We start from the raw sequence: 23947 nt of genomic DNA, 5'->3' as shown, positions 1-23947 counted from the left end.
GGATACTCCAGATGAGCGCTCGCCCAAAACACATGGGTGAAGTTTCCATTTGTGAAAGACTGTTCTAAAACTGACCGGTTCTCATCAAGCTGTTTAAATTACTTCATTCCACATAACCTCTGGTAACCAAAGCCCTAGTTAAAGCAGATGATCCAAATCAGAGCATGCTCTTTACCAGCCTCAAAAGATAAGCTAGACAAGGGCCAGGACCAATGGTCACCCTCTCCCCTTTGTCCCAGGTTTTCCCTGAGAGCAGCATAGGGCTCAAAACTGGCCCCTCTCCCCCTGCCCCCACTGCTGGGGGGGGGGCACGAACAACAGCCCCTCACTGTTAAACCAGAGTGTTGCACATGTATGCATGTTCCAGAAATCCATCCAATTCTCACAGGCTCTCAGTCTCAAGAATGCCAGGAACCATGTTGTGGCCTGTGGGAAGATGCTACAAAGTCCCACTTGACCCAAATCCTGGGCTTCTAAGGGAGGGCCTGTTCTGGCGTGGAGGAAGGAGTGTCCTGGCAGAAAGAGTGTGGCCCCAGGCATGCAGGGCTGGGCAGGGTCAGATTCCAGGCCCTCCACACTCCAGGACAGAATCAAGGATGGCGATGGACCACCTGTGAGGGTTACCTGGGCTGGGCGAGGAACCGCGGCCTTTGAGTAACTTGCTGGCACCAAAGTGGGACGAAGTGCCCAAAGTGGGAAGTGACTGGTCAGTGTTAGATCCCCTTTGGGTGTTAGATCCCCTTTGGGATCACCAGCCACTGGTACCTCAGCCACCCTGTGCTCTTCCAAACCTGCATTCTCACTTCCACTGCAGCAGAAGGGCACCCCCGACTCCCTCAAATAGCATCTTTGGTTTCTGAAATCCTTCCACAAATCGAGGCCCAAATCTTCCACCCTGAGGTCCTGACCCTGGTTGCTTCTTCCTGTCCTAGAAGCCACCTCAACCTCCTCCTTCAGGACATGCTAATCCATTGGCCTTGAAAGGAGTTCTTTCCCTGCCCAGAACCGAACACCTCATTCCTGTGTGCAGCAGAGCAATAAAGAACAGCGCGTCACCTCCATTATTTTATACATGATGCTTCTTTTAATGCAGCCAGAAATGATATTTGCTTTTCTCGGAACCAAAATCGATACAGGATGCAGTGACCAATTCATTCCTCACAACACCTGGGCTCCTGAAGGGGCCAGAAGACACAAGTTACATCAGCTTGTCAGGGAGCCAAAGGTTGCATGGGCCCTCGGCCAAGCTCTGGTAGGCCTGCCATGATGCGGGGCCTGGCCGTGCAGCCAGAGGCTGGCAGAGGCTTGGGGAGGGGAGGACAGAGGCATTTGGTCTCTCAGTCCTTTGGATCGGAGACCACGGGCTGCTCATCAAGCTCAGGCAAGGGTGGTCCGTCTGCTCCCCTGGTGGCTTCTAATGGCTTCCAGGGTCGAGAAGGACATGTGCAGGGGGTCATGACAATCCTTCCAGCCTGCCCTCGGCCAGGGACCCCCCGGGGTTGGGGGCCTCTCCCAGTGCCTGGGAAGGCCCCTGGAGCATGCCGGTCCACATCCACCCCCTCCAGGAGACAAGAGGGAGAGGTAGCAGAATACTGTTTAAAATACGCTTTCTCGTTTATAAATGCAGCAGAGGAAAGACGTGGCACCCTTTCTCCAGTTTGCAAGCGAGGGGGCCAAGACAGGCGAGCACTCAGCCCGCAGCAGCGAGAGTGGTGGGGGGGCTCCTGCATGAGGCACCTGCCTGCCCCCGGAGCCCCTCCGCCATCCGTCGGGATTTGCCTGCCCGGCGCTGCTCCGGCCCGCCTGCGTCCTCCTGCCAGGCTAGTGACCTGGCCGGGGGTCATTGCCGGTTTCGGCTACCCAGCTTCCTGCGATCCTTATTCTGGCTGCGCTGTGGGTCATCCATCTTGTGGACTCGGAAACATTCTTTGAGGTTCTGAGACCGGATCTTGGGATTCAAGATCTCCTCAGTCATGGAGCTGGGGAACCAGCCTCTCTCCTGGTCATGCAGACGCTCGCCAAAGATCCACCCTGTGCAGGGACGGGTCGGGGAGGGTCAGGCTGTGGGGGTGAGGGCTGAGTCTCCTTCCCGGCCGGGACTCCCTTCCGTTTGGGCAGCAGCAGCGAGGGAGATGCAGGAGCCCTTTCTGAGAGCAACTGCTCGACGGCTGCCGCTGGAGACCCTTGGATTGGGTTTTCTCCCCAGAAGCCGGGAAATCACTGCCCTGACCTCCTCCGGGGGAACGCGGTCCTGGGATGCCACGGTGTGTCTCAAATGTACTGACTCTGGATCCCATTCCTGAGCCCTCAGCAACTGTCTGCTGCTCAGCATGAAGCCAGGAGACCCCAAGGCCACCACCATCACCCTTGTCAGGCAGCCTATCTCTGAGCCTCAGCCCTGTGACTTCTGCTTCTGCACATGGGGCTCAGACTACCCCCCATCCCTCGGACTGGTGCAGAGTCTGGGGCACCAGTGGGGCGGGGAGGGGGTGCGTGTGAGGGAGGTGTGCGGGCACCAGGCCTCACCGTCTTCGGTCTTCTCCAGGATGTTCAGGATGTCGGCCAGCTCCAGTGTCAGTTCATCCGGCTGCTGGGCCACATACGGGTGCACGCACTGCACCTGGGGGCAGTCTGAAGGCAGGAGGGAGGGAGGCGGCTCGTTCCTGTAGCCATGCCCCCCGTCCCACTCCGTACCCAGCAGACCCTGGACACCCCCCTCCCCAGGTTAACAGGGCAGGCACGCCTAACAGAGCAGTGCAAACTCCCCCAGCAACTGGAGGGGGTCTGTCCGGGCGAGAGCAGGACTTGGCTCCAGAGAAAACACCATGAAATCGGCCAGGGGCTCTCAGTCTGTGGATAAAGAGAGGAAGAGGCCGGGAGGGGGGCTTATTCTGGACTTTGGAAGGAGCTTCTTGGCCCTGGGATGTGGTGCTGGGAGTGGCTGTGGGAGGGCTGGGACTTGGAGATCAGTCAGGGCTAGACGTTTCTCTGGGAGGCAGGTGGGCCGTCACTAAGGTTTCACAGAGCTGGCAACCCCAAATCACACTGGCGTTTGCTTTCTGGGCCCAGATTCCTCTTGGTTTCCCTGTGGGACCTGTCACCTAAGATCCGTGACTTATTGCATTATCAACCATCCACGTGTCTGTGAAGTCGGTTACACTGATGTCCTCCCTTGGGGTCGGTGCACAGGCCCCTCTGGCCATGGAAGCCACACTGGCGTCTGGAACGGTGGGCTCGCAGGCACTGGCCAGTCCCAGCAGTGCAGACAGCACCTGCCCTCACCTGCCGGGGCCTCCTCCTCCTTCAGGGCACTTACCCAGCAGCCGGGAAGTGAAGGAAACAAACTTGGTTCTCCGGTTGGGGGCCAGGGAGGTCATCCAGCGCTTCATCTCACTCCTGGGACATGGAGGAGGACACTGCTGAAACCACGGAGCAACACCCCCCCCACACCCGGCACCAGGCCAGGCCCCCCACGAGGCCACAGCAGGACGGCGGGGGGGGGTGCCCAGAATCCAGGGGAGAGGTGTGGGGAGCCCTACAGAATCTCCCTGACACGTGTGAAGGTCAGCAGGTGAGGGAGAGCCCCCCCCCAGACACCCCAGACATCCCTGACGCCACAGGCTCTTAGACACGGAACCAGGGAAGGCTGCGGTTGGTCTGGGTGGTAGGAACCGGGCCGAGATGGGGGGCCGTGCCCCGTGAGCTCCGTCCGGTGGGGACAAGTGCAGGGCAGCACACGGGGCTCACAGAACGATTTCCACCTGACCTTGGCTGTCCCTCCCAGAACCCTGGGGCTGCAGGGCAGGTGGTCCTGCTGCTCAGAGGGGTGAGAAGATGGCCCTGGGACCACCCAGTGACATGGGGTGCTGGTCAGTGAGGCCCCGAGGGTTCTACATCTCATTAGGAAAGAGAGGCCCTTCCAGAACCCGGGACCCAGAGGGAACACACGCACACACGCACACACATGCACGCACGCACGCACACCCGACGTACGGCAGCCGGGGCCACCAAGCACATGCCGAGCCCCAGAGTCTTGCTCCACCTGGAAGGAGACTCGGAGGCCCCTCCGGCGTCCGGGGCAGGGCTGGCGGCGCGGGGCACTCACTGAGAGGTTGCTTTCAGCATGTAGGTGGCCTCCCGGTCGTCCGCATTCTCCAGCAGCCGTAGGATGAACACATTGGCCAGCGTCTGGCCCTGGTCCTCCAGCTCTTCCACGCGGAGGAGGCCCCGCGGGGCCGAGTCAAACACTTGGTACTTGTCTCTGGGGACCCAGGATGACAGGGTGGGTGTGTTGGTCCCAAGGAGGCCCCAAGGTCCCGGGGAACACTCCATCCCTGGTCCTGCAGGCTCTACTGTTCTGACCACTCCTCACCTCATTCTGGAAGCCCCCCACCTGAACACTGGTCCCCCTCTCCCCAGACTGCGGCCTCCCACGGCGACCGAAGGGGTAGCACCTGTTGCTGTTGGCCCAAGCTGGAGCTGTCCCCGCCCCATCCATGGCCCCCCGGGATAAGGGGCCCCGCGGCTCACCCGGGTATCTGCCGGCAGATCACCAGCAGGTCATTGAAGAGGAAGAGGTAAATTTCCCGGAAGAGTTTCTTGGTCCGCAGGGTTCGGGATGTTTTGGGGCCTGACATCTGCTGCAGCTCACCCTGCTTCAGCAGCCAGCGGGAGTGGGAGATGATGGGCACCGACTGGGTGGGCAGGGGCATGGCATCAGGACGGCTGTGCCCCTCCAGCTGCCCCCCAGGCTCTCCCCGCCTCACTGGAGTGCTAACCCGAGGAACAGCACAGGGGTGCTGTACAGGGAGCGTGGAGGATGGAGCAGTCCTGGGCAAGTGCAGGAAGGGCAGTGTGTGTGTGTGTGTGCGCGCGCACGAGGGTGCACGCTCCCGTGTACACAGGCGTGTGTGCTGCTGTGCATTTGTCTGCTGTGTATGTGCTTGTGTCTAAGTGTGTCTATGTGCACTTGTGTCTCTACGTGTGTGTGTGTGTGTTTACATGTGGGCACCTGCAGAATCAAAGGGGGAGCCCGGTTCACAGGGGAGAAGAGAGAACTGCATGTCATGGCACAAGCAGGCCAGGTCTGGAGGCCCCCACGCCACAGCTGGGGGGAGGCTCCCAGCACCCAGTGGTCAGCCCAGCAGGTGGAGACATAGGGGGAATGCAGAAGGCTGTGTCTCCATCCTCAGCGGGTGCTCAGTTCCTAAACACAGGAGGAGCTCAGGGACCCTCAGTGGGCGTGGGGTGCTCATGTTCCCAGTCCCCAGGGACCCTTTGGGCTCACTGACGCCTGAAGCCTGACACAGAGGTGGGGGAGGTTGGTAACTGCAGTCAGATTTTCAGTGTCACCCCCACCCCGGCTCCCCAGTATAAGAATCCCTGGAATGGTCCCTGTGACATGCTTCATGTCAACTAACTGCTCAAGGTCACACAGCCAAGAAATGAGAACAGGCAGCTCCCGGGCCCTGGCACAGCGTCTCTCGGAAGATAACCACAGGCCAGTGTGATGGCACGGTCTAGGGGGGCAGGCAGGGGCAGCTGGGGGTGCCAAGGGAGATGTCCACGAAAGGTGCCACCGCACTGAGACGCAAGGGTGGCCTATCACTGAACCTGACTGAGGACACATGGCCCGGTGCAGGCTCACCTTGATCTTAAACTCCATCTTCTTCTGAATACTGATCATCTGCTCCGTGCGGCTCATTTTCCTGACACCCTCGTTGCATGCTTTCACCACCTGGCATAAGAAGGGGGACACGTGAGACCAGGGGCAGCCGGCTGTTCCCGGCCACCGCCTCTGTCCTCTCAGGCGCCGGAACGCACGCAGACACCACCTCCAGCTGAAACTGGCTGGTCCACGCCTCGTTATGGCGTTAATGATTAAAAACTGCAATAATTTTATATGCACTAAAATGGAGAGCAAAGCCAGTTTGGAAACCACAAGCCCCTTTAGCAAAGATTACAGCTGTACGAGCAGGTCTGCAAGGGCGGCGCCCCACGTCAGCAGCCACGGGTGGGATAACTGACCATCTTTACCCTCCTTCTACTTATGGGCACTCGCTCAGTATTTTTTTTTTTTTTTGGTACTGAATGTTAGTTACTTTTATAAATTAGAAAAAATCTACCTTTATTTTTATTTTATTTATTTTCTATGGATTTTACTTTAAAAAAATTTTTTTAAAGATTTCATTTATTTATTCAACAGAGAGAGACACAGCGAGAGAGGGAACACAGCAGAGGGAGTGGGAGAGGGAGAAAAAGGCCTCCCGCAGAGCAGGGAGCCCAATGTGGGGTTTGATCCCAGGACCCCGGGATCATGACCCGAGCCAAAGGCAGACACCCAACGAATGAGCCACCCGTGCCCCTGGATTTTATTTTTTAAATAGTCTCCACACCCAAACAGGGGCTCGAATCCACAACCCCGAGGTCAAGAATTGCATGCTCTACTGACTGAGCCAGCCAGGCGTCCCTAAAAATCCACCTTTAAGGAAAAGGTAAACTATGGGAAGCACAAGTATAGCTTTTATTGGATAAGAAAGAAAGGGAGGTGACAGCAGAGGAACTTAAGAAACAGAGAGCCTGGCCCCCGGCACGCAGGCCTCTCGTGGGCGCAAATGGTCACTGGGCTCACCCTCTGGGGCACAGTGGCGGCTGAGATGAACCCCCGCCTGACAGGTGTGTGAGTCCTGGTGTTGGGGAGGCAGGCGGAGGGCCCTGGAAGATGCCCCCCAGCTCCCGGGTCACTCACCCTCTCTGACCAGCCTGCCAGGTGGCCAACTGGTAAGGGACAGGAGGAGGGGCCAGCCAGAGAGGATGCCCGGCAGGCACCCATGCGAGGAGGGATATACGTGCTGAGCACGGCCCCTCGCCACGCCTCCTCCTCTGAGGTCAACTCCCAGGAGGAACCGCTTCTCCAAGGGTGAGGAATGCACATGGTGTCTTCCCTCCTGGGCGGGAAAAGCCCAGGGCTTGGCAAGACCTGTGAGTCCCCCCAGTAGACAGGAGGGGAGTGGCCTGGGGACAGGACCAGGCGTGCGGAGGAAGGGATGGGGCAGGGCTATGTCAGGGCACAAGGAGAGCCAGATCCACAGGAGGGAAGACACTGGAAGCCAGCAAGGACAAGCGTAGGGCCTGGGAGAGAGACGGCCGATGGGGGGCAGTAGAGATCACCCCGGCTGCAGCCTGGACGCTCAGCTGGGGCCACACCTATCTGTTTTGGGGACTTCAACGACATTTGTTCCCTCCCTCCCTCCTTCCTTCCTTTCTTTTTTAAAAGTTATCTTTATGCCCAACGTGGGGCTTGAACTCGTGACCCTGAGCTCAAGTCACTTGCTCTCTCCCCACCAAACTAGCCAGGCACCCCTCAAATGACCTTTTTTGATAGCAAAAGCAGATATTAAAATGAATTTGTGATTTCCAAAGACACAGTGACAGAGGAGGAAGCAGGACCACAAGGCGGGGATCCGGCCAAGGAAAATGGTTCATTGGGGACAAAAGGAGGAGGGAGACCAGCTCACCATTTCCAGTTCTTTGTGGGCATCCAAGGCTGTGCACTCCCGCTCAGACCTTTCTTCCACTCTCTTCAGAATGTTCTGAGCACAGGAAAATCTACATTAATTTGATCCCGGGTGGCCTTTCCTCCCCGCCCCGCCCCCATGCAGCAGTGGCACAATGAAGGGCCCAGTGGGGCGCAGGAGACCACACAGCAGGACCAGGCCCGAGCATTCTGACCCACGGGGGCCTCTGGCGAGGACCACAAGTCAGGCTCCAGCCAGGGGTTAACCATGAAGCCAAGCTGCAGCCCCAGATCCCTCCCCCACCCCAGGGTGTGGGAGGTGCTCAACAAGGACACCAAAGTAAAGCCATCGACCTCCTGCTGGCGGGGTGGGGGGGCCATGCTCAGGCACAACAGGGGGGACTTCCCTGCCCTGCCCCTAGGACCAGTTTGTGGCCAAGTCCCAGTGATCCTGAGACTTCATTAACTCTGGTCTTACTGAAGAAAAGGCCTTTCTTCCAACTGTTTGATTTTCTTGACTTAACAAAATGAGGCTCCCAGGGCTTTTGCCTCAGACTCGTTTCCTCAGAAGCTTCCTGAGGGCTCCAGGCTGCCATCGGCCTGCCCGCGCCCCCACGCTCCCTCAACACATTAAGATAGGTCTTGATTTTACTTCTGTTGGTTTTCATCGTATAAAAATTAAGATTTTTATATATCCATATATGCTCTTTCCCTATGATTTCTTAAATGTTCCCCCTCTATCTTCTGATTCAGTTTTCCCAAGTTAAACAAAAAAAAAATCTCATACCTAACCCTTTGTTGACCCGTGTCCTGTGACTCGGGTTTGTGCTCCCTGAGTTGTCACATGGCGCTCTCTCGGGCCATCCCGGGGGTGGGGGGAGTTGCTTCCTCCGATGCCCCCTCTTTGGTCCCAGACCCCTGGGCCCTGTCCCCTCATGCTCCCCTCAACCCTGGCTGCAACCTCTCCTCCTTACTACTGCCCACCCCACAATGTCTGACCTCTCAGCTACCCTAACTGTGGCTCTCAGGTCACCCTCTCAGCTCATCGCCCTCTGAAGCCACTCCCCCTACCAGCTGCACCAAACACCCCAGCAGCCCACAGCAGGCATGGGGTCCTCTTTCAGGAAATGTCCCTCGCCAGGCTTCCCTGGCCCCAGCCCTCCTAGGCTTCCTTCTTCCTTCTATCCATCCTTGAGCAGTGTCCCAGGGCTGGGTCTCGGGACCCATCTCTTCTTCCTTGATGATGTCTTTCCCTAAATGCCACCTTGATGCCAAGAGGCCCTGCACTGACTTCTTCCTTTAACTCTGCACTTGGAGATTCCCTGGAACCCTGACACTCACCCCCCCCCACCGCCCCCTGGCCGTCTCCCCGCCTCAGGAAGGGCTGCATCATCACTCTGCAGGTCCAGCTCTGACCCTTCCTTCCTCTTCCCTGGAGTAGCAAGTGGAAATCAATTCTGATTTCCCTCCAGGATCTCCCCCTCATCCCCTGACCCTCGCCTCCCTGCCTGTCCTCCAGGCCAGGCTGCCTTTCTCCCGTAGCTTCCTGACCCCTTCTCCCATTTGCACCCCTGCTCTCCTGCCCCTCACTCAACATAGGCAGTGTTGTGGGCACTCAGTTGGATCAGGCAACTCTCTTGTCCTGTGGAAGCATGAAGCCAGCATCTTGCCTGGTCCCTTAGGGCCTCAACTGGCCTCACAACCTCTCTGCAGTTACTCCTGTCAAATCCCCTCAGCTCATCACTGGCCTTCCCTCCTATAAGCCTCGCTGCCCCAGGGCCTTTGCATAAGCAGTTATCTGTCACTTGAATGGCTCCTCTCTGTCAGCCACATCTCAGCGCAGATGTCACTTGTCTAAGAGTCTTTCTTGACAATCCCAACTGGTGGTGGCCAGGCAGTGACCCCCCAATCATGTGCCCTCCATTTCACTGTCCTCACAGTCATGACCACTTCCTGCTTGTGTGTGCCTGTTGATCTCGTTCCCAGACTGTGGCTCACTGGGAAGAGGGGCTGACTCCCCCACTGCGTGGCACACAGCAGTAACTTCATTAGGATTTGTGGAGCAAATGGACTTCCTAGAAAGCTAACAGAGACCTGGAATGACCGAAGGAAACAGTCTGCAGTGGGAGAAGCACACGCAAGCCCGGTCCGCACGTCGGGGCGGGGGCCGGGGAGGGAGGCTGGTACCTGGACCAAGAGCTTGAGGCGTGTGATCCTCTGGAACGGCAGGATAAGGAAGGAGGACAGGGGCAGCCCCCGGCACTTGGGGTCCAGCTCCAGCTGTGCAATCAGCTCCCGAAAGGCTGCCTTCTCCTGGCTGGGGTACACAGACACAAGAGTCGGTCTCTGGCTCACGGGAGGTGCGTGTCGGAAGTACATCCACGGCCTCGGAGGAACCAGACAGCCCATGGGCATGGGACACACACTGATTTCTTTTAACGGAAGATAATGACAACAGTCGCTTCACATGCCTGGGCCGTGAAAACTTCACAGGATGTGTTCCGTGTGGGAAAGTAAGAATTCCTTGTGTGGCGAAGTCCATGACTCAGACGCAGGATTTGGTGATTTACCCAGCAGGGAACTGTGGCAAGGTGAACCCATGTATTGACAGGAACAGCAACAGGCCAGGGACAATGGCCGTGGGGACGTCCTGTCTGCAGGTGGCTCGGCAGTGGGGAGCAGGGGGATGCCCTGAGGCGGGCTCCAGGGACCCTGGGTGGCACGTCAACAGGGACCCCGGCTCTCGGCCTTCCCCTCGGGCCCAGACACCCTGTGCCTCCAGGGACGCGCTGTGTACCTGCAGCCCTGCGAGGCCAGGACCCCGTTCTCCTGTCTGTTTGTCACCTCCACTTCTGTCCTCGAACTAGCATCCTGATTCTCTCGAGTCCCAGTTTTCAACCCCCAAACCTCAAACACCAAACCCCCGAATGCTCAAGTTTGAAACCTTCCACAGTTAGCCTTGACAGCAAGGCCCAGGGGAGTGGAATGGCTGGAGGGGACGTCTCAGGGGGACCTCTGGTGCTCCCCAGTGGAGCTAAGAACACATCATAGGTTCAGGTGTCACCAAAGCGTGGCACCAAAGTGTGAGGGAGTCAAAAGAGGCAAATCGACTGGAAAAATCACCTCATCATCTGAAACCCCAGGGAAGCTGAGAAGTGGGCAGATGAGTGACAAAGTCAAGGGCGTTGCTGGAAGGCCACAAAGGCACCCCCTGCTGCCCCATCCCTGCCTTTGGCTCTAGTTCAAACCATCTTCCCAACCTCCTGGGCCACAAGGGGACCTCCCGGCCTCAAACCCTCTTTTCTAAGCCTCACAGAGCTCAGCCCAGCCATTCCAGACACCGGTCAGATGGGCGCCACGGCTGGTGGTCTTGGGGTCGACGTTTCTCCAGTGACCCTGCAGCCCCCGGAACGTGCCGGGCTTGGAAAGTAGGGGTCCCAGGGCCGTGGCTCAGTGTCCCGGTGGGAGGAGCAACAGCCTGCATGGGGGCAGGGGGGAAGGGAGGAGGGGTACACACACTCACAGCAGCTGCTTGTAGGTCCTCTCCTGGTAGGTCTGGTTGCTGACGTAGGTGATATACACCGAGAAGTGGTTGGCCGCGTAATGGTACACGATGTCGCACACGTCCGAGATGACAATGTTCTCCTCCATCCTTCGCTCCAGCTCCAGGAGAAACCTGCGGTGGGGGAGGGGGCAATGGGCAGCAGCTCGGGTGAAAGGTGCCTGCACCGGGACGCTCAGGACACATGGCTGCCCCTGGGCCTGGCTCGGGCAAGGCCACAGACACGGCAGGACGTGAGCCCCACACCGATGGCACCTTTGGTCCCAGTAGGTAGTCAGTCGTCTCCTGTTTTTAGGTGCCTAAGAGCATCAGGGGTGTTTTCAAAGAGAGAGAAAGAGGCCTTATGTTTAACAGACATACTGATGTGCCCACAGATGAGGTGACAACGAGGATTTGCCTCAGCGGGATCCCGTGGGTGGTGAGGAGGGCTGGGGACGCAGACCAACCCAGGTGCCGGGCTGGGGGGCTGGGCTCGTCGCACTGGCGTGTCTGTTTCTGCATGTTTAGAATTCTCCACAACAAAGTGTAAGTAAACACATAAAAAGACGCCCTTTCCCCAGTGGGGTGAAGTGGCAGAGGCCAACGGGTCTTTCAGCAGCGGTGCGTCTGAGCCCCTGGGGCAGGGGGCTGCCAGGAGGAGGTTGGTGTCGGAGCGGGGGAGGAGGGAGTGCCCAGGGCGCCTCGGGGACGGAGGGGCCCCTCCGGCCACACGGCGGCTTGGCATCTGAACACGCGTGGTTGGACCTGAAAGCTGAGTTTTGCTCTTTGAGCCATGGACTCCATGGCCCAGCGGAAATTGGTCGGCAGATGTTCTAACCCAACAATGAAATTGGCGCCCTTTCCTTCTTTATAAGAATCAGTGAATGGCTATTCATTCCCCCTCCGGTTAAGCTCCTCCCATTCTTCCCAGGCAAAACAGAAGGACAGTTCCAAAGCCTTCTTCACAAATCAGCACAAACACCATCTGACTGGAGGGAGGAGGTCCAGGACACGTCAAACCGGGGTTTTAGGACACTAGCTCCCACGGACGCCCCTGGACCTGGTCAGGACAACTGCCGCACACCTGTCTGACAACGGAGGACACGAGAAGCACGTGTGTGGAACGGGAAGGGATCTGGAGGCAGCAGGCCTGTTCGGGGGGGGGGGGCAACCGGCCGCCCTGATGGAGGGGGGCGGGTGGTCGGGTTTATGTATTTATTTCTATCTCACTACAGATAATTCCAAACACACAAAAGCAGAGAAGCCGGTATAACGGGCACTCGCTGCCAGCTTCGGCCGCGCCCCAGGTGAGGGGAAGTTTCTGGAAGCCAGACCCCATGAGGCCCAGAGCAGGGGGCTCACCGCTCACTGACGGCCATGACGTCCAGGACGTTGGAGAAGAGGATGTGCGCCTCCGACGGGTGTAGGATCTTCTTCAGACGCTCATTCTCCATGAAGTGAGACACGAGCAGGCTCAGGCTTTTGTAGTAGGAGGCCTCAGAAGTGACCAGCTCGAACATGGCCTGTGTTGGGAGAAACAGGCAAGAGGAGGGCCCAGGTCACCTCACAGGCCTCACCTTGCAGGGGGGCGTCCCAGTTAGGGACGCAGAGAGAGGCGGGTGTGTGGAGGAAGGGTGCTTCCACGGGCCAGCAGAGAGCCCCCCACCCCACCCCGCACTAAAGGTAGTGAGACGGTGCCCTGGGCTCCCTGTGCTGAACACTGCAGACCACCTAACTCCCGAAACACGGAGCAGGCAAAAACCCAAGAGGGCAGTCATCTACCAGCGCCCCAGCCATTGTTTGGGGAGAAGCACAGGGTCTCCCCGTGCAGAATGGGTGGGAAGATCACTAGGGAAGGACTCCCACCCTTACACGCCCCCAAGGAGGGCGGGAAGGGCCCAAGCCTCAATGTCAACCACCAATACCAGCAGGGGGTGCAACTTACATCTTTAACTTGTCTGAAAATTGAAAAAAATGAGCATCTATTATTTCTTTCATGGTCCAATTTTATAATGTAACCGATAAAGCAATGTTCATTTTAAAAAAGAAAAAGAAATCCGGAATCTAATAAGGTTTTTGGAGACACCCTTATTCCGTAGCATGACTGTTACCTGGTCGCTGAGACTTTGCCCGCGACAACATGAGGCTCTGTGCTCTCCAGCAAGGAGCTTCTCTGGAGTGAGGACTCTCCGCTCAGCTTCCCCCCGCAACCGGCTCACAAGCCAACCGAGGACCCTTCCTGAGGGTGGGGTCAGGCCCCACAATGGCTGCCCAGAAGGGACGTGTAGTGGGATGAACTGTGGACCCCCCACAAGCTGTGTCCATATCCTAAGCTCTGGCGCCTATGAATGCGAACTGATCTGGGGACAAGTTCTGTGCAGAAGGATGTCAAGGATGTCACCCTGGATCGAGAGCCTAAATCCAATGACAGGTGTCTTTATGAGAGAGGTATGAGACACAGGAGGGACGTCTGACACGGAGGCACGGGGAAGAGGCTTTGTGAACATAGGCAGAGCTGGACAGGCTGCCCTGTGAGGCCGCAGGCAGAGTGGGGGTTAAAATAAGGGACGTGTTGGGGTACCTGGGTGGCTCAGTGGGTTAAGCCTCTGCCTTCAGCTCAGGTCATGATACCAGGGTCCTGGGATCGAGCCCCGCATTGGGCTCTCTGCTCATTGGGGAGCCTGCTTCCCCCCACCCTCTGCCTGCCTCTTTGCCTATTTGTGATCTCTCTGTCAAATAAATAAATAAAAATCTAAAAAAAAAAAAAAAAAGAAGGGACGTGTTTGTAAGTTGGGTACACACAGTGGCATACACCTGCTCAACAGCAGGGACAAAGTTTGTAAGTTTGTAAGGGGTCACGCCATCACAGAGCCTGGGCCACTGCAGCAGAGAGCCCCCCAGGCACCCTGGAGTCTTCCCCTGACCGGAGCCGGGCCGTGGCCTCTCTGGAATCATCCCCGAGTTATGGTGGCCTGTATTCAGCGGACGAAGCCACAGAAGGCACATCCCCCCCCATCCCGAAGCCTCGCTGGCAGCCCTGGCGGGATGCAGGGGGCCTCTCGGCAAGAGCCACTGACATGCAACTGCGTCCCGCTGCTAAGTCTAAGTTTCCTAAGAAAATGTCGGGCGGTCGAAGCTTGTGAGTTCTAGGCAAATAGAAGTAAAAACGCCCCCAGCTGACATGGACGAGTGTTGCAGAGAGGAAACAACACCGTGTCCCACCCGCAGCCCCACAGAGGAAGGTGCGACTCTCAGGGGGACGCACGTGAGGCCCACCTGGGGTCCCACCCACAGCCCCAGGCCCACTGCGTCTAGTCTGCTGGGCTGGGGGTGGGGGGGCCGGGGCCGGGGTCCTCCAGGGGCGGGGCCTGACCTGCTGGTCACTGACACCAGCTGTGCCCACCGCCCACTCTGCCTTCTCCGCTGACAGGCCATTAGTCGCCCGTGAAGTCTGTGTTTCTCTTCATTTTATGTCACGTTATTTGCCATGTCAATATGGCTGTTTTTCCTCATTGATACCGTTTTACTCTCATTCAAGCTGCGTGGTGGCAGCGCGGGGTTGACGGGGATCTGGGCCCTGTCTGTTCTCCAGACCCCCTCGCTCACTCACTCATTCATTCATTCACTCACTCACTTGCCGGCTCTCCCATTTGCTCCCATGTTTACTGAGTGCCTGTCTAGGCCCCAGGCATTCAGGGGTGAGCACGGCCAACTCCCTGACACCATAGCGCTTGTGCCCCAGGGGGTAGGGACAGAGCAGACAGGAGTACAACTGTCCCAGTCAGGCAGTGAGGAAGGCCACGGAGCAAACGGGGAGAGGTGTGTGAGTGTGTGAGAGACTGCATATACGACTGAGGGTAAGAACGTGTATGTGTGTGTATGAGAGCATATACATATGAACGAGCGTGTGTATGAGAATAAGAATGTGCACGTGCGTGTGAACATGTGCAAGCATGTGCGTGTGTTGCTTCCCGCAGGGCACTCCTTCCTGAGAACACCACTGCTCTGCAGCCGGGCTGTTGAGGCCACCCCTTGCCCACCACCCAGCTGAGACCCTGGGCCTTGGGGAACACTCAGGTAGACCGACCCGGATTTTCCGAATCGCGGCTCATCTCTCAGTGGTGCTCTTAGTGCTCAGCTGGATTTGTATTAGGTTTGATTTCTGCCAATACTCATGCTACGCTTCCAGTTTTTCCAGCCCTGCCGCTACCAAGCCTGCTCCTACCTGGGTTCTTTCCAAGGGGGAGAGCCACTCAGCTCTGGACGCCTCGTGGGAGGGGCTGGGCTAGGTGGTTCTGCAGTTGCGGGGATGGTGGTGGGCAGCTGAGCAGCGGAACAGTCAAGGCTTCTGCCACGGAGTTAGCCAGACCTTGGCCATGAATGAGAATTGCTTTATCCAGCTAAGCCTGTTTGCAGGTGCACAAAATGGGAACAACAGTCCCCAGCGGACAGTCTGCAGCCTGGAGCCCGCCCATCTCAAAGCACCTGCTGGACGCCCAGGGTCATTACCAAGCCGGCATCAGGGCACTGCCCTCACAGGACTGAGCTTCATGGGATGGAGCTCCGGCCAGAGGGGTCAGGAGGAGTTTGTTCTAGAAGGTGACCCTGGACGTGACAGCAAGCCCATTCCCAGAGGCGCAAATGCTCATGTGGAGAAAGGATGGGGGCGCCTGGTGGGACAGTGGCGGCTGGTGGCCAGGCCATGAGAGAGGGCCACGGAGGGAACAGCAGGCTCCTGTTTGCATTTTTGAGTCTGTCCCCGTGCCCGCTGTGTGGGCCAGAACCATGCAGCCCTGTTTTCCAGAGTCCGAGAGGGCTGCTCCTGACCTCGGAATGTGTTCACCTCACTTCCCACGCTGGCCTGTGGAGAGGCAGTGTCCGGCTCCCTGCGGGGCTACCCCACCAGGCCTGGAAGGTGCCGGGTCCTATCACTCTCAGTGAATTTAGATTTTTCTCCAAAGAAAGGAAACGACAGAAAGAAATCACTGATTGGTGTCCCATCTGGGACCATCACCACTCCATGTCCCACGAGCTGGCCCAGTTTAGCTTCAGCCCGCAGCATCTCCCCCTCCCTGGGCCCGTCCAGACACGTGTGAGACTGCGGACCCCGGACCAGCACTGCACCCCTCGAACACAAGATACTCCAGAGACACACAAAGCCAGGACCCCTCGTTCATGCAGTACGGGCCACAGGGGCTACTTGGGGGGGTCGCTGGGATGCGGCAGGCCATCTCCGCACGGGGGAGGTGCGGGTGCCCAGAGTTAGGACCACCTGGCCACGCTGTTCGAGCAATGAATTTGAAGAAACAAATGAGACTCCAGCCCATTAGCAAGGCAGATAAAAGAGGAGGCAGGGACACCAAGAAAATCTGGAGGCACCCACGATCTGCTTCCGAGCCCAGAGAACACTGCTTGTTCAGAACTCAGTTTCCTGACCCACAGTTGGGGTGACTGCAGATGGTTCAGCCTGTGTCGTCCTCCATCGTCCACAGGGGTCCTCGGGGTCCGGCCAGGTGAACCCACCTCCTCCGTTCCCCATACCCAACTCCCAGGGGGCTACGGGCATTGGCCCTTCATTCTTCCACCAGCAAACCTCGGGCTGGGTGATTCTCTACCCTGGTCTTCACCTGCGCCGGCTCCTTGTAACTCAGGGTGGCCTAGGGAAGCCCCCCGCAAACCCCCCGTGGGGCGTTCTGTCCAGCTCTGGATTGTTTGCGGCTTCCCGGACCTCAGTGCTTGTGAATCACAGCTGTCTGATGCCCTCACCTTCCCTTTATCACGATGTGGTCCTGGGGCCTGAGTCACCAGGGCGAACTCTGTGGGGGTTGGTGTGGCATTGGTACAGCCAGGAAGCAAAAGCACCCCCTCCCCCACAGTCCCAGGTTACAGGGGAGGGGCGCGCCTCTTCCCAAGTCCCAGGCTCTTCCCAGGACAGGCTGTCCATGGTGGCCAGGTCTGAGCTCCCATTTGAGTGATGAAAAGAGCAAAATGGATCTTCTTAGGTAGCCTGCGTTTTCCCACCTGTTATGGACTGAACTGTGTCCCCCAAAACTTGAATGTTGAAGTTCTAGCCCCCAGTATGATGCATTTGGAGATGGGGCGGAGGAAGAAGTCATTAAGGTTTACTGTAAGGACAGGTATCCTTACAAGAAGAGACAGACCCCAGGGATGCAAGCCAAGGACGGGGGTCCCACCAGACACCAACACTGTTGGCACCCTTATCTCGGACTTCCAGCCCCAGAGCCGTGCGAAATCCCCTACTGTCCAGCGACCTGGTCTGGGGCAGTCGGTGAGGGCAGCCCAAGCCGGCCAAGGCACCACTGATTTCCCATCCAGCTCCAGAAATTCTGGCACTCTCCATCCTCCTGGCCGCCCTCACTCACCAGCTGAGCCCACCTGGACTGGAGGTTGAGGCCACAAGCCCCCTCCGGATACCGGACACACACCTCTCAGGGAGCCAGGGAAAGTCAGGCATTATTCTCAATCACCGCAGTGAGGCCCGGGACCACGGCCAAGAGAAAGGAGATGACCTCTGTGTCAATGGGGCCACTCAGACCTGACAGATGACTCCTCACCGATTTTCTGTCAAACAGCATGTGCCGCTTCCCAAAAGTCACACCAAGGGGAGAAAGTTCATTTTGCAAGAACTCGGGATCTTCCTGCTGCCCCTCCCTTGCCAAAATGAGGCAACTTTCTCTCTAAATCCAGGAAATCCTTAGCCACGCTCCTCTCTTAGTGACTGTGCTCCTGCTCAGACAGGTGGGGGCAGCCCTCACCTGGTGGACGGAGGTCTCGAGTGTCCTTGTTCTCTCCACCTTGTCTGTGCAGGATTAGCACAGACAAATGGCCTCAGGGCGCTCGTCCAACCCCCCAACAGGTGACTAAACCCTTACTCGGTCCTTAATACAGCCCTGGAAGTCTCCCAGATTGGGCACTAAGGTCAGCCGAAGGTTCTGCTCCCCAGGCTCTCTGCTCCCCACACTCGGGGCAGCCTGCATCTGTTTACAAGGACACCATTAGCTGCGTCTTATGTTCATCCTTGTTTCTGCTGGCCTGGACGGCCAATGTCCCGTCTCCTTTCCTAGGTGGTTTCCTAAAGCAGCTCATACAGAAAACTCAATGCTCCAGAGGTTTCCTGCTCACCTGCTAAGACTGCTAAGAGCTGGGGACCACCAGACACTGGGGACCCCGAGATGACCAAGACCCACCTCCTATCCCTTGGAGACCCTTCTGCCCAGGACACCTCAACTGCAGGGTAGCCCAGCACCTTGGATCACTGGTTCCACAAACATGTCCCAAGAACCACCTCCAGGACATGACTGGGTTTGATGCTGGGGACACAGAGGGACAGAGGCATGCTGTCACCAAGAATGCAGCTGGGACATGGCCAAAAACAGTTCAGCAGTGGTCCCGACAAGTGAAGTGGAAATGCAGGGGAGGGGGCCTCACCTCGTCAGCGGCGAGGGTTCTGGAAGGGGCTGAGTCAGAGAACTAGAAGAGTTAGCTAGGCAAAAGTGGGGAAACACCAATGTTTTTCAACCTGGTCCCCTGACCACAAGTGTTTGTGAAAATGCAGATCCCCAGGCCTCACCCCAAACCCACACATAACCTGTCTTTCAACAAGATGCCTAGGTCCTCACGAGGCATGGCAGGGACCGAGGACCCAGCCCCCAAACTTCCACAAGTACCTTTCTTTCTTCCTTGTCCCTCGGAGTCCTAAGTGTTAGGGCACCTGCCCGATGCCTACATTTCCTGTTAGTACGTTTGCTTTTAGCTGGAGGGTGGGAGGGGACAGAGGGAAAGTCGGGCCCTAAGGCCAGGGGCTTGGGGTGTCCTTCCTGGAGCACCAGATGGCCTCAGAGGCTGTGGGGACGCAACCCACGGACAGCTTGGTTCGGACCCCACAGTCCAGGCTGCATGCCTCACACCATGCCAGAGGGAGTGATGGGACCTTGTTCTGCCGAAGCCTCGACCTCATGCTCCAGATGCTCGGTCCCTGTGTACAGATAGCCACACTTCTCTCTCCTCAGGGGGTGTCACAGAAACCAGGGAAGAGGTGACCAGGCCCTTCCATCAGAGGCCGCACCTGCTCTTGGCTTTGGGGCCTTCAGAGGAGCGCCCCCCTCGGGGCAGATTCACGTCCATGCTCCTGGTTGGTCCCCCTCCCCTCGTAATGGCACAAGGCTGGGCTCACTTCTGTGCCTAGCACAATAATCCACATGTCACAGGCATTCAGGAGGCCAGAAATGACTCGAAAAAGGCTCTTAGTAACGAACAAGTTCCTAAGAGTGCCTCTTTCTTCCACAAATGATGATGAAGTCAGATTCCAGAGCTCATGCCTTGACCAGCCAGTCAAGGCTGCTGCACGTCTGGTCCATGTGGGACATGCAAGGGGGGACAAGGCTGAGCGAGTTCGCAGGGCCGGAGCGTCACAGGGCACGGTGACAATGACCCCACCTTGTTGCAGCAGGCCTAGAGCTCATGTATGAAATTCGAGCTTGCCGGCAGCCCTTGGGGGCCCAGTGCCGCCCACACCACCAGCAGTCCAAACCCAAACCTCTGCAAGGGCCACACACGTCACAAACACCCACTGTTACGTTTCCTCCAGATGACCTGGTTTAGTAAGATGATTTATGAAGAAATTTACACTTAGGGATGCCTGGGTGGCTCAGTCAGTTAAGCAACTGCCTTTGGCTCAAGTCATAATCCCAGGGTCCTGGGACTGAGCCCCACATTGGGCTCCCTGCTCTGTGGGAAGCCTGCTTCTCCCTCTGCCTCCCCCTGCTTGTGTTCCCTCTCTCTCTCTCAAATAAATAAGTAAAATCTTAAAAAAAATAAAAATTTACATGAAAGTGGGTTAAAATTTAAAACTTGAAACTATGTTCAGCCTCACTCACGGGTAAGAGAAATGCAAATTAAAACCACAAGATATCACTCATGATCTAGCTCATTGCTCAAGACAAAATGATCGGCTAACATACAATGGTGGTGCTGAGCCCACACCCTCAAACCGAAGTGTGAAGACGGTATCTTCACCAGATTTAGAAGAGCAGGTAACTTTTAACTCCACAGTTCCACTGGCAATTCCCATGGAACTCCACCGTGTGGGTTTCAGTCTTAAATAACGCTGCACGCAATGTCCTTGATCCACAACATTTAAAAAAAAATTTTTTTTTTAATTTATATAGAGAGAGAGATCACAAGCAGGGGGAGAGGCAGAGGAGGTGAAGCAGGCTCCCCGCTGAGCAGAGAGCCTGATGCGGGGGTGGATCCCAGGACCCTGAGATCATGACCTGAGCCGTAGGCAGAGATTTAACTGACTGAGCCACCCAGGCACCCTGATCCACAATATTTCTAATTGCAAATGCCCATCAATGGGGGGTTGGTTAAATAAATTATGGAACATCAAAGACAAGAGAGATCTATAAAGCTAACAAAAAAAAAAAGAAAAAGAAAAAAAAAAAGAATGGGCGTCCATTTGGGCTGGTGCAGAAAGATTTTCAAAATGTTCTACCAAGTTAAAAAAGAAAGCAGGGGGCAGAACAATCTAATAGCAGGTTCACTGTTTGTGTGACATGCAGACGCTGGCCCCGGGGTGTCAGGCGCAGAGGAGACTTTTTCACTGTAAACCCATTTACTCTTTTTTTGCACTTTATATCAGGTACATAAATCATTTATCCAAAGGATTCTTTTTAAAATTAAATTAAAGCCTCTGCCTTCAGCTCAGGTCATGATCCCTGCGTCCTGGGATCAAGCCCCGCATCGCATCAGGCTCTCTGCTCAGCATGGAGTCTGCTTCTCCCTCTCTCTCTGCCTGCCTTTCTGCCTACTTGTGATCTCTATCAAATAAATAAATAAATAATCTTAAAAAAAAAATGACAAATGCTAACATCTCTTTGTTAGAAGAAGTTACAGGTGTCTGTCATAGGACAGGAGCTGTCTGGCGTTCTGTGCGATGGCTCCTGTCTGTATTAAATCACAGGCAGAGTCCCTGCCCCTCCAACCAGAGACTCATTTGCGGAATGGTTAAGCTTTATCCTAAAGAGACAAGGACGTGGTTCCAAGCAGGCTGGTGAGCTAAATAACAATCATGATTGAATTTCTTGATAGAAGTACACCATATGGGGGCGCCTGGGTGGCTCAGTGGGTTAAAGCCTCTGCCATTGGCTCAGGTCATGATGCCAGCCAGGGTCCTGGGATTGAGCCCCAAATTGAACCCGGCATTGAGCCCCGCATCGGGCTCTCTGCTCAGCAGGGAGCCTGCTTCTTCCTCTCTCTCTGCCTGCTTTTCTGCCTACTTGTGATCTCTGTCAAATAAATAAATAAAATCTTAAAAAAAAAAAAAAAAGAAGTACATCATATGAAGGCACCTGGATGGCTCAGTCCTTAAGGGTCTGCCTTAGGCTCAGGTCACAATCCCAGGACCCTGGGATCGGGCTGCATCAGGCTCCCTGCTGAGCAGGGAGCCTGCTTCTTCTCCCACTCCCTCGCTTGTGTTCCCTCTCTCTCTGTGTCTCTCCCTGTCAAGTAAATAAATAAAAATCTTCAAAAAAATAAAAAAATTTAAAAAGTACATCATATTAAAAACCCAAAATTTTCTTCTAAAATGGATAGTTTTCTTAAAAAAAAAAAATACTGGGGCTCCTTGGTGGCTCAGTGGGTTAAGCCTCTACCTTGGGCTCAGGTCATGATATCAGGGTCCTGGGATCGAGCCCCGCATCGGCCTCTCTGCTCAGAAGGGAGCCTGCTCCCCGCGCCCCCCCACCCCGCCAGCTCTGCCTGCCTCTCTGCCTACTTGTGACCACTGTAAAATAAATAAATAAAATCTTAAAAAAAAGAAAAAGTACCTTAAAATTTGAAGTTGTGAAAACGGATTGAAAAACAAATAAACAAAAAAAACCTGTCCCGTTCTGGGGGCTGAGCAGACTCAGACAGTAGGAGATCCTGACAGATTCCCTAGCTGGCCTGCACCAGATAACCACAGGGTCCCTGGCAGTACAAAGCTGGAGGTCCTGTCTGGGCATGTCAGGGCCGTCCTGCGGCAGGTAAGGACCAGCCTGTGCAGGCTGCCCCACAGGAGTGTCTGCGTGACCCTGTCTCCTTGGAGATGCTCAAACTAGCCTTTCCTGCTCACTGTTTTCCAGCACACCCAGCTCACCAGGATCAGGGACCAGAGAGCAAGTCTGTCTGTTCTATCCTGTTTGCCTCGACAGGTTCCAGGCGCTCGCTGGGGACGCAAGCCACGCCAGCCACAGGAGTGATCACTCCTGGGGCCTGCTGGGGACAGCCCCCGCAGGTTTTCCATTATCTCTCAGGACCCCGGCATTAGCTGGTGAGAATCAAGTACTATATGATGCTTCTTCCAGGGAGATGCCTGACTCCTCCCCCAGTCCTGGTCCCTCCTCTTTGCTTTTCAGTCTCTTTTCAGGATTATTCTGTGGTCCACCGCTTTGGTGGGGGGGAGGCCCTGCCCTCCCCCCCCCCCCCCTGCCCCAGCCTCGCTGAACGCCCTACTCCCTCTGCCACCACTTCCCGCCCAACCTTGTCATTTGAATGTATGTCTGGTTATTTCTCAAACTGTTGTGTTCTCAGACAGTAACTCCAACACCATTCCAAATAGGGGGGTGGGAGCCAAGAGCTTCAGAGTAAGTTTAAAAAACAAAAATGAAACCAAGAAGATCCTACCCGACATCTAAGACAACACGTTCCGATATTAGCTACCTAATTTTTACTTAGAAAAGGAGGGAAACATACAATTTTATTCTTCAATCCTGATTCTTCAATGACTGACTAAGACTTGGGCCTACCAAAAGGCCATCATTTGGGGGTATTTTCCTTGTGTGAACAGTAGTTCACTGCAACCTGCTGCTTTTGTAGCTAAGGAGAAAGAGATGTTCCAACAACAGATTGAGCTTGGGGAACAAGTTGCCTAACTTGCTTTGATAAATGAGATCTAATGCAAAAGTCAGATTTTTTGGAACAAAAAAATCTGAAGATCTCACTGTTGTGTCCCTTGCCAAATATTAACAAAATAGACACTCACATTAAGCTTTTAGCAAAATAAACATGAAAATCAGACCAAGGGCACCTGGGTGGCTCAGTGGGTTAAATGTCCGACTCCTGGTTTTAGTTCAGGTCATGATCTCAGGGTCCTGGGGTCCAGCCCTGTGACCAGGTCTGCACTCTGCAGAGAGTCTGTTTGAGATGCTCTCCCTCCCATTCTGCTCCTCTCCCCACCCCACCCCCACCCAGCTCACCTGGGTGTTGGGGGTGGGGAGTGTGCCTATGTGTGCTCTCTCTCTCTCTCTCGCATAAATAAATAAAATCTTAAAAAAAAAAGTGAGACCATAAAGACTTAAAGCAAGACACACGGAAGCCTGTGTGTCCTTGTGACTTGTTATTACATATGACTCTATTTATTGTTAGGTAACCCTAGTTATTGAAATTTCTCTATCAGATCCATTGGAAATGACAAAAACGTAATTTATTACATCTATTTCCCATGCCAATTCTACTACAGATGGAATGTTCTAGACTGCCTTTAAAAAAAAAAGATTTTTTAAATTTATTTTAGAGAGAGGGAGTAAGCACAAGCAGAGGGAGGGGCAGAGGAGGAGGGAGAGGGACAAAGTAGACTGTGTAGCCCAGAGCCCACCACCATAGAGCTCAGCCTACTACCAACCCAGAGATCATGACCTGAGCGGAAACCAAGAGTCAGAAGCCCAACCAATCCCCCATCCAGGTGCCCCTCTAGCCTGCCTTTTAAAAACTCAATGTGTTGTACATATTCACCCCGTTTATTCTTTGAAAACATGTTTGTTACATGTTTTGCCTTTCTACACTGTCCTACTAAATAATTCCCCTATCATTGTACATTTCAGGTTCTTCCT

At 55.6% G+C, this 23947-nt stretch overlaps 1 protein-coding gene across 2 annotated transcripts in view; it reads right to left on the bottom strand.

Annotated features, from left to right (window-relative positions):
* Positions 1–1061: 1061 nt before the first annotated feature.
* The window catches only part of NGEF (neuronal guanine nucleotide exchange factor), a 99207-nt gene continuing 76321 nt past the window's right edge, over positions 1062–23947 (bottom strand). For both annotated transcript variants that reach the window (XM_080798716.1, XM_080798717.1), the window contains 10 exons: positions 12420–12580; positions 11040–11192; positions 9704–9833; positions 7518–7592; positions 5648–5737; positions 4531–4694; positions 4106–4261; positions 3317–3396; positions 2527–2631; positions 1062–2031 (listed from right to left, as the gene is read on the bottom strand). In XM_080798716.1, coding sequence (XP_080654842.1) covers positions 1841–2031; positions 2527–2631; positions 3317–3396; positions 4106–4261; positions 4531–4694; positions 5648–5737; positions 7518–7592; positions 9704–9833; positions 11040–11192; positions 12420–12580 — 1305 coding nt within the window. In that variant the 3' untranslated portion in view covers positions 1062–1840. The remainder of the gene's footprint in view (positions 2032–2526; positions 2632–3316; positions 3397–4105; positions 4262–4530; positions 4695–5647; positions 5738–7517; positions 7593–9703; positions 9834–11039; positions 11193–12419; positions 12581–23947) is intronic.

Source organism: Martes martes (genome assembly GCF_963455335.1).
Source record: "Martes martes genome assembly, chromosome: 3".
Classification (NCBI taxonomy): domain Eukaryota; kingdom Metazoa; phylum Chordata; class Mammalia; order Carnivora; family Mustelidae; genus Martes; species Martes martes.
The sequence above is the reverse complement of the archived record's forward strand: the minus strand, read 5'-3'. Positions and strand labels throughout refer to the sequence as shown.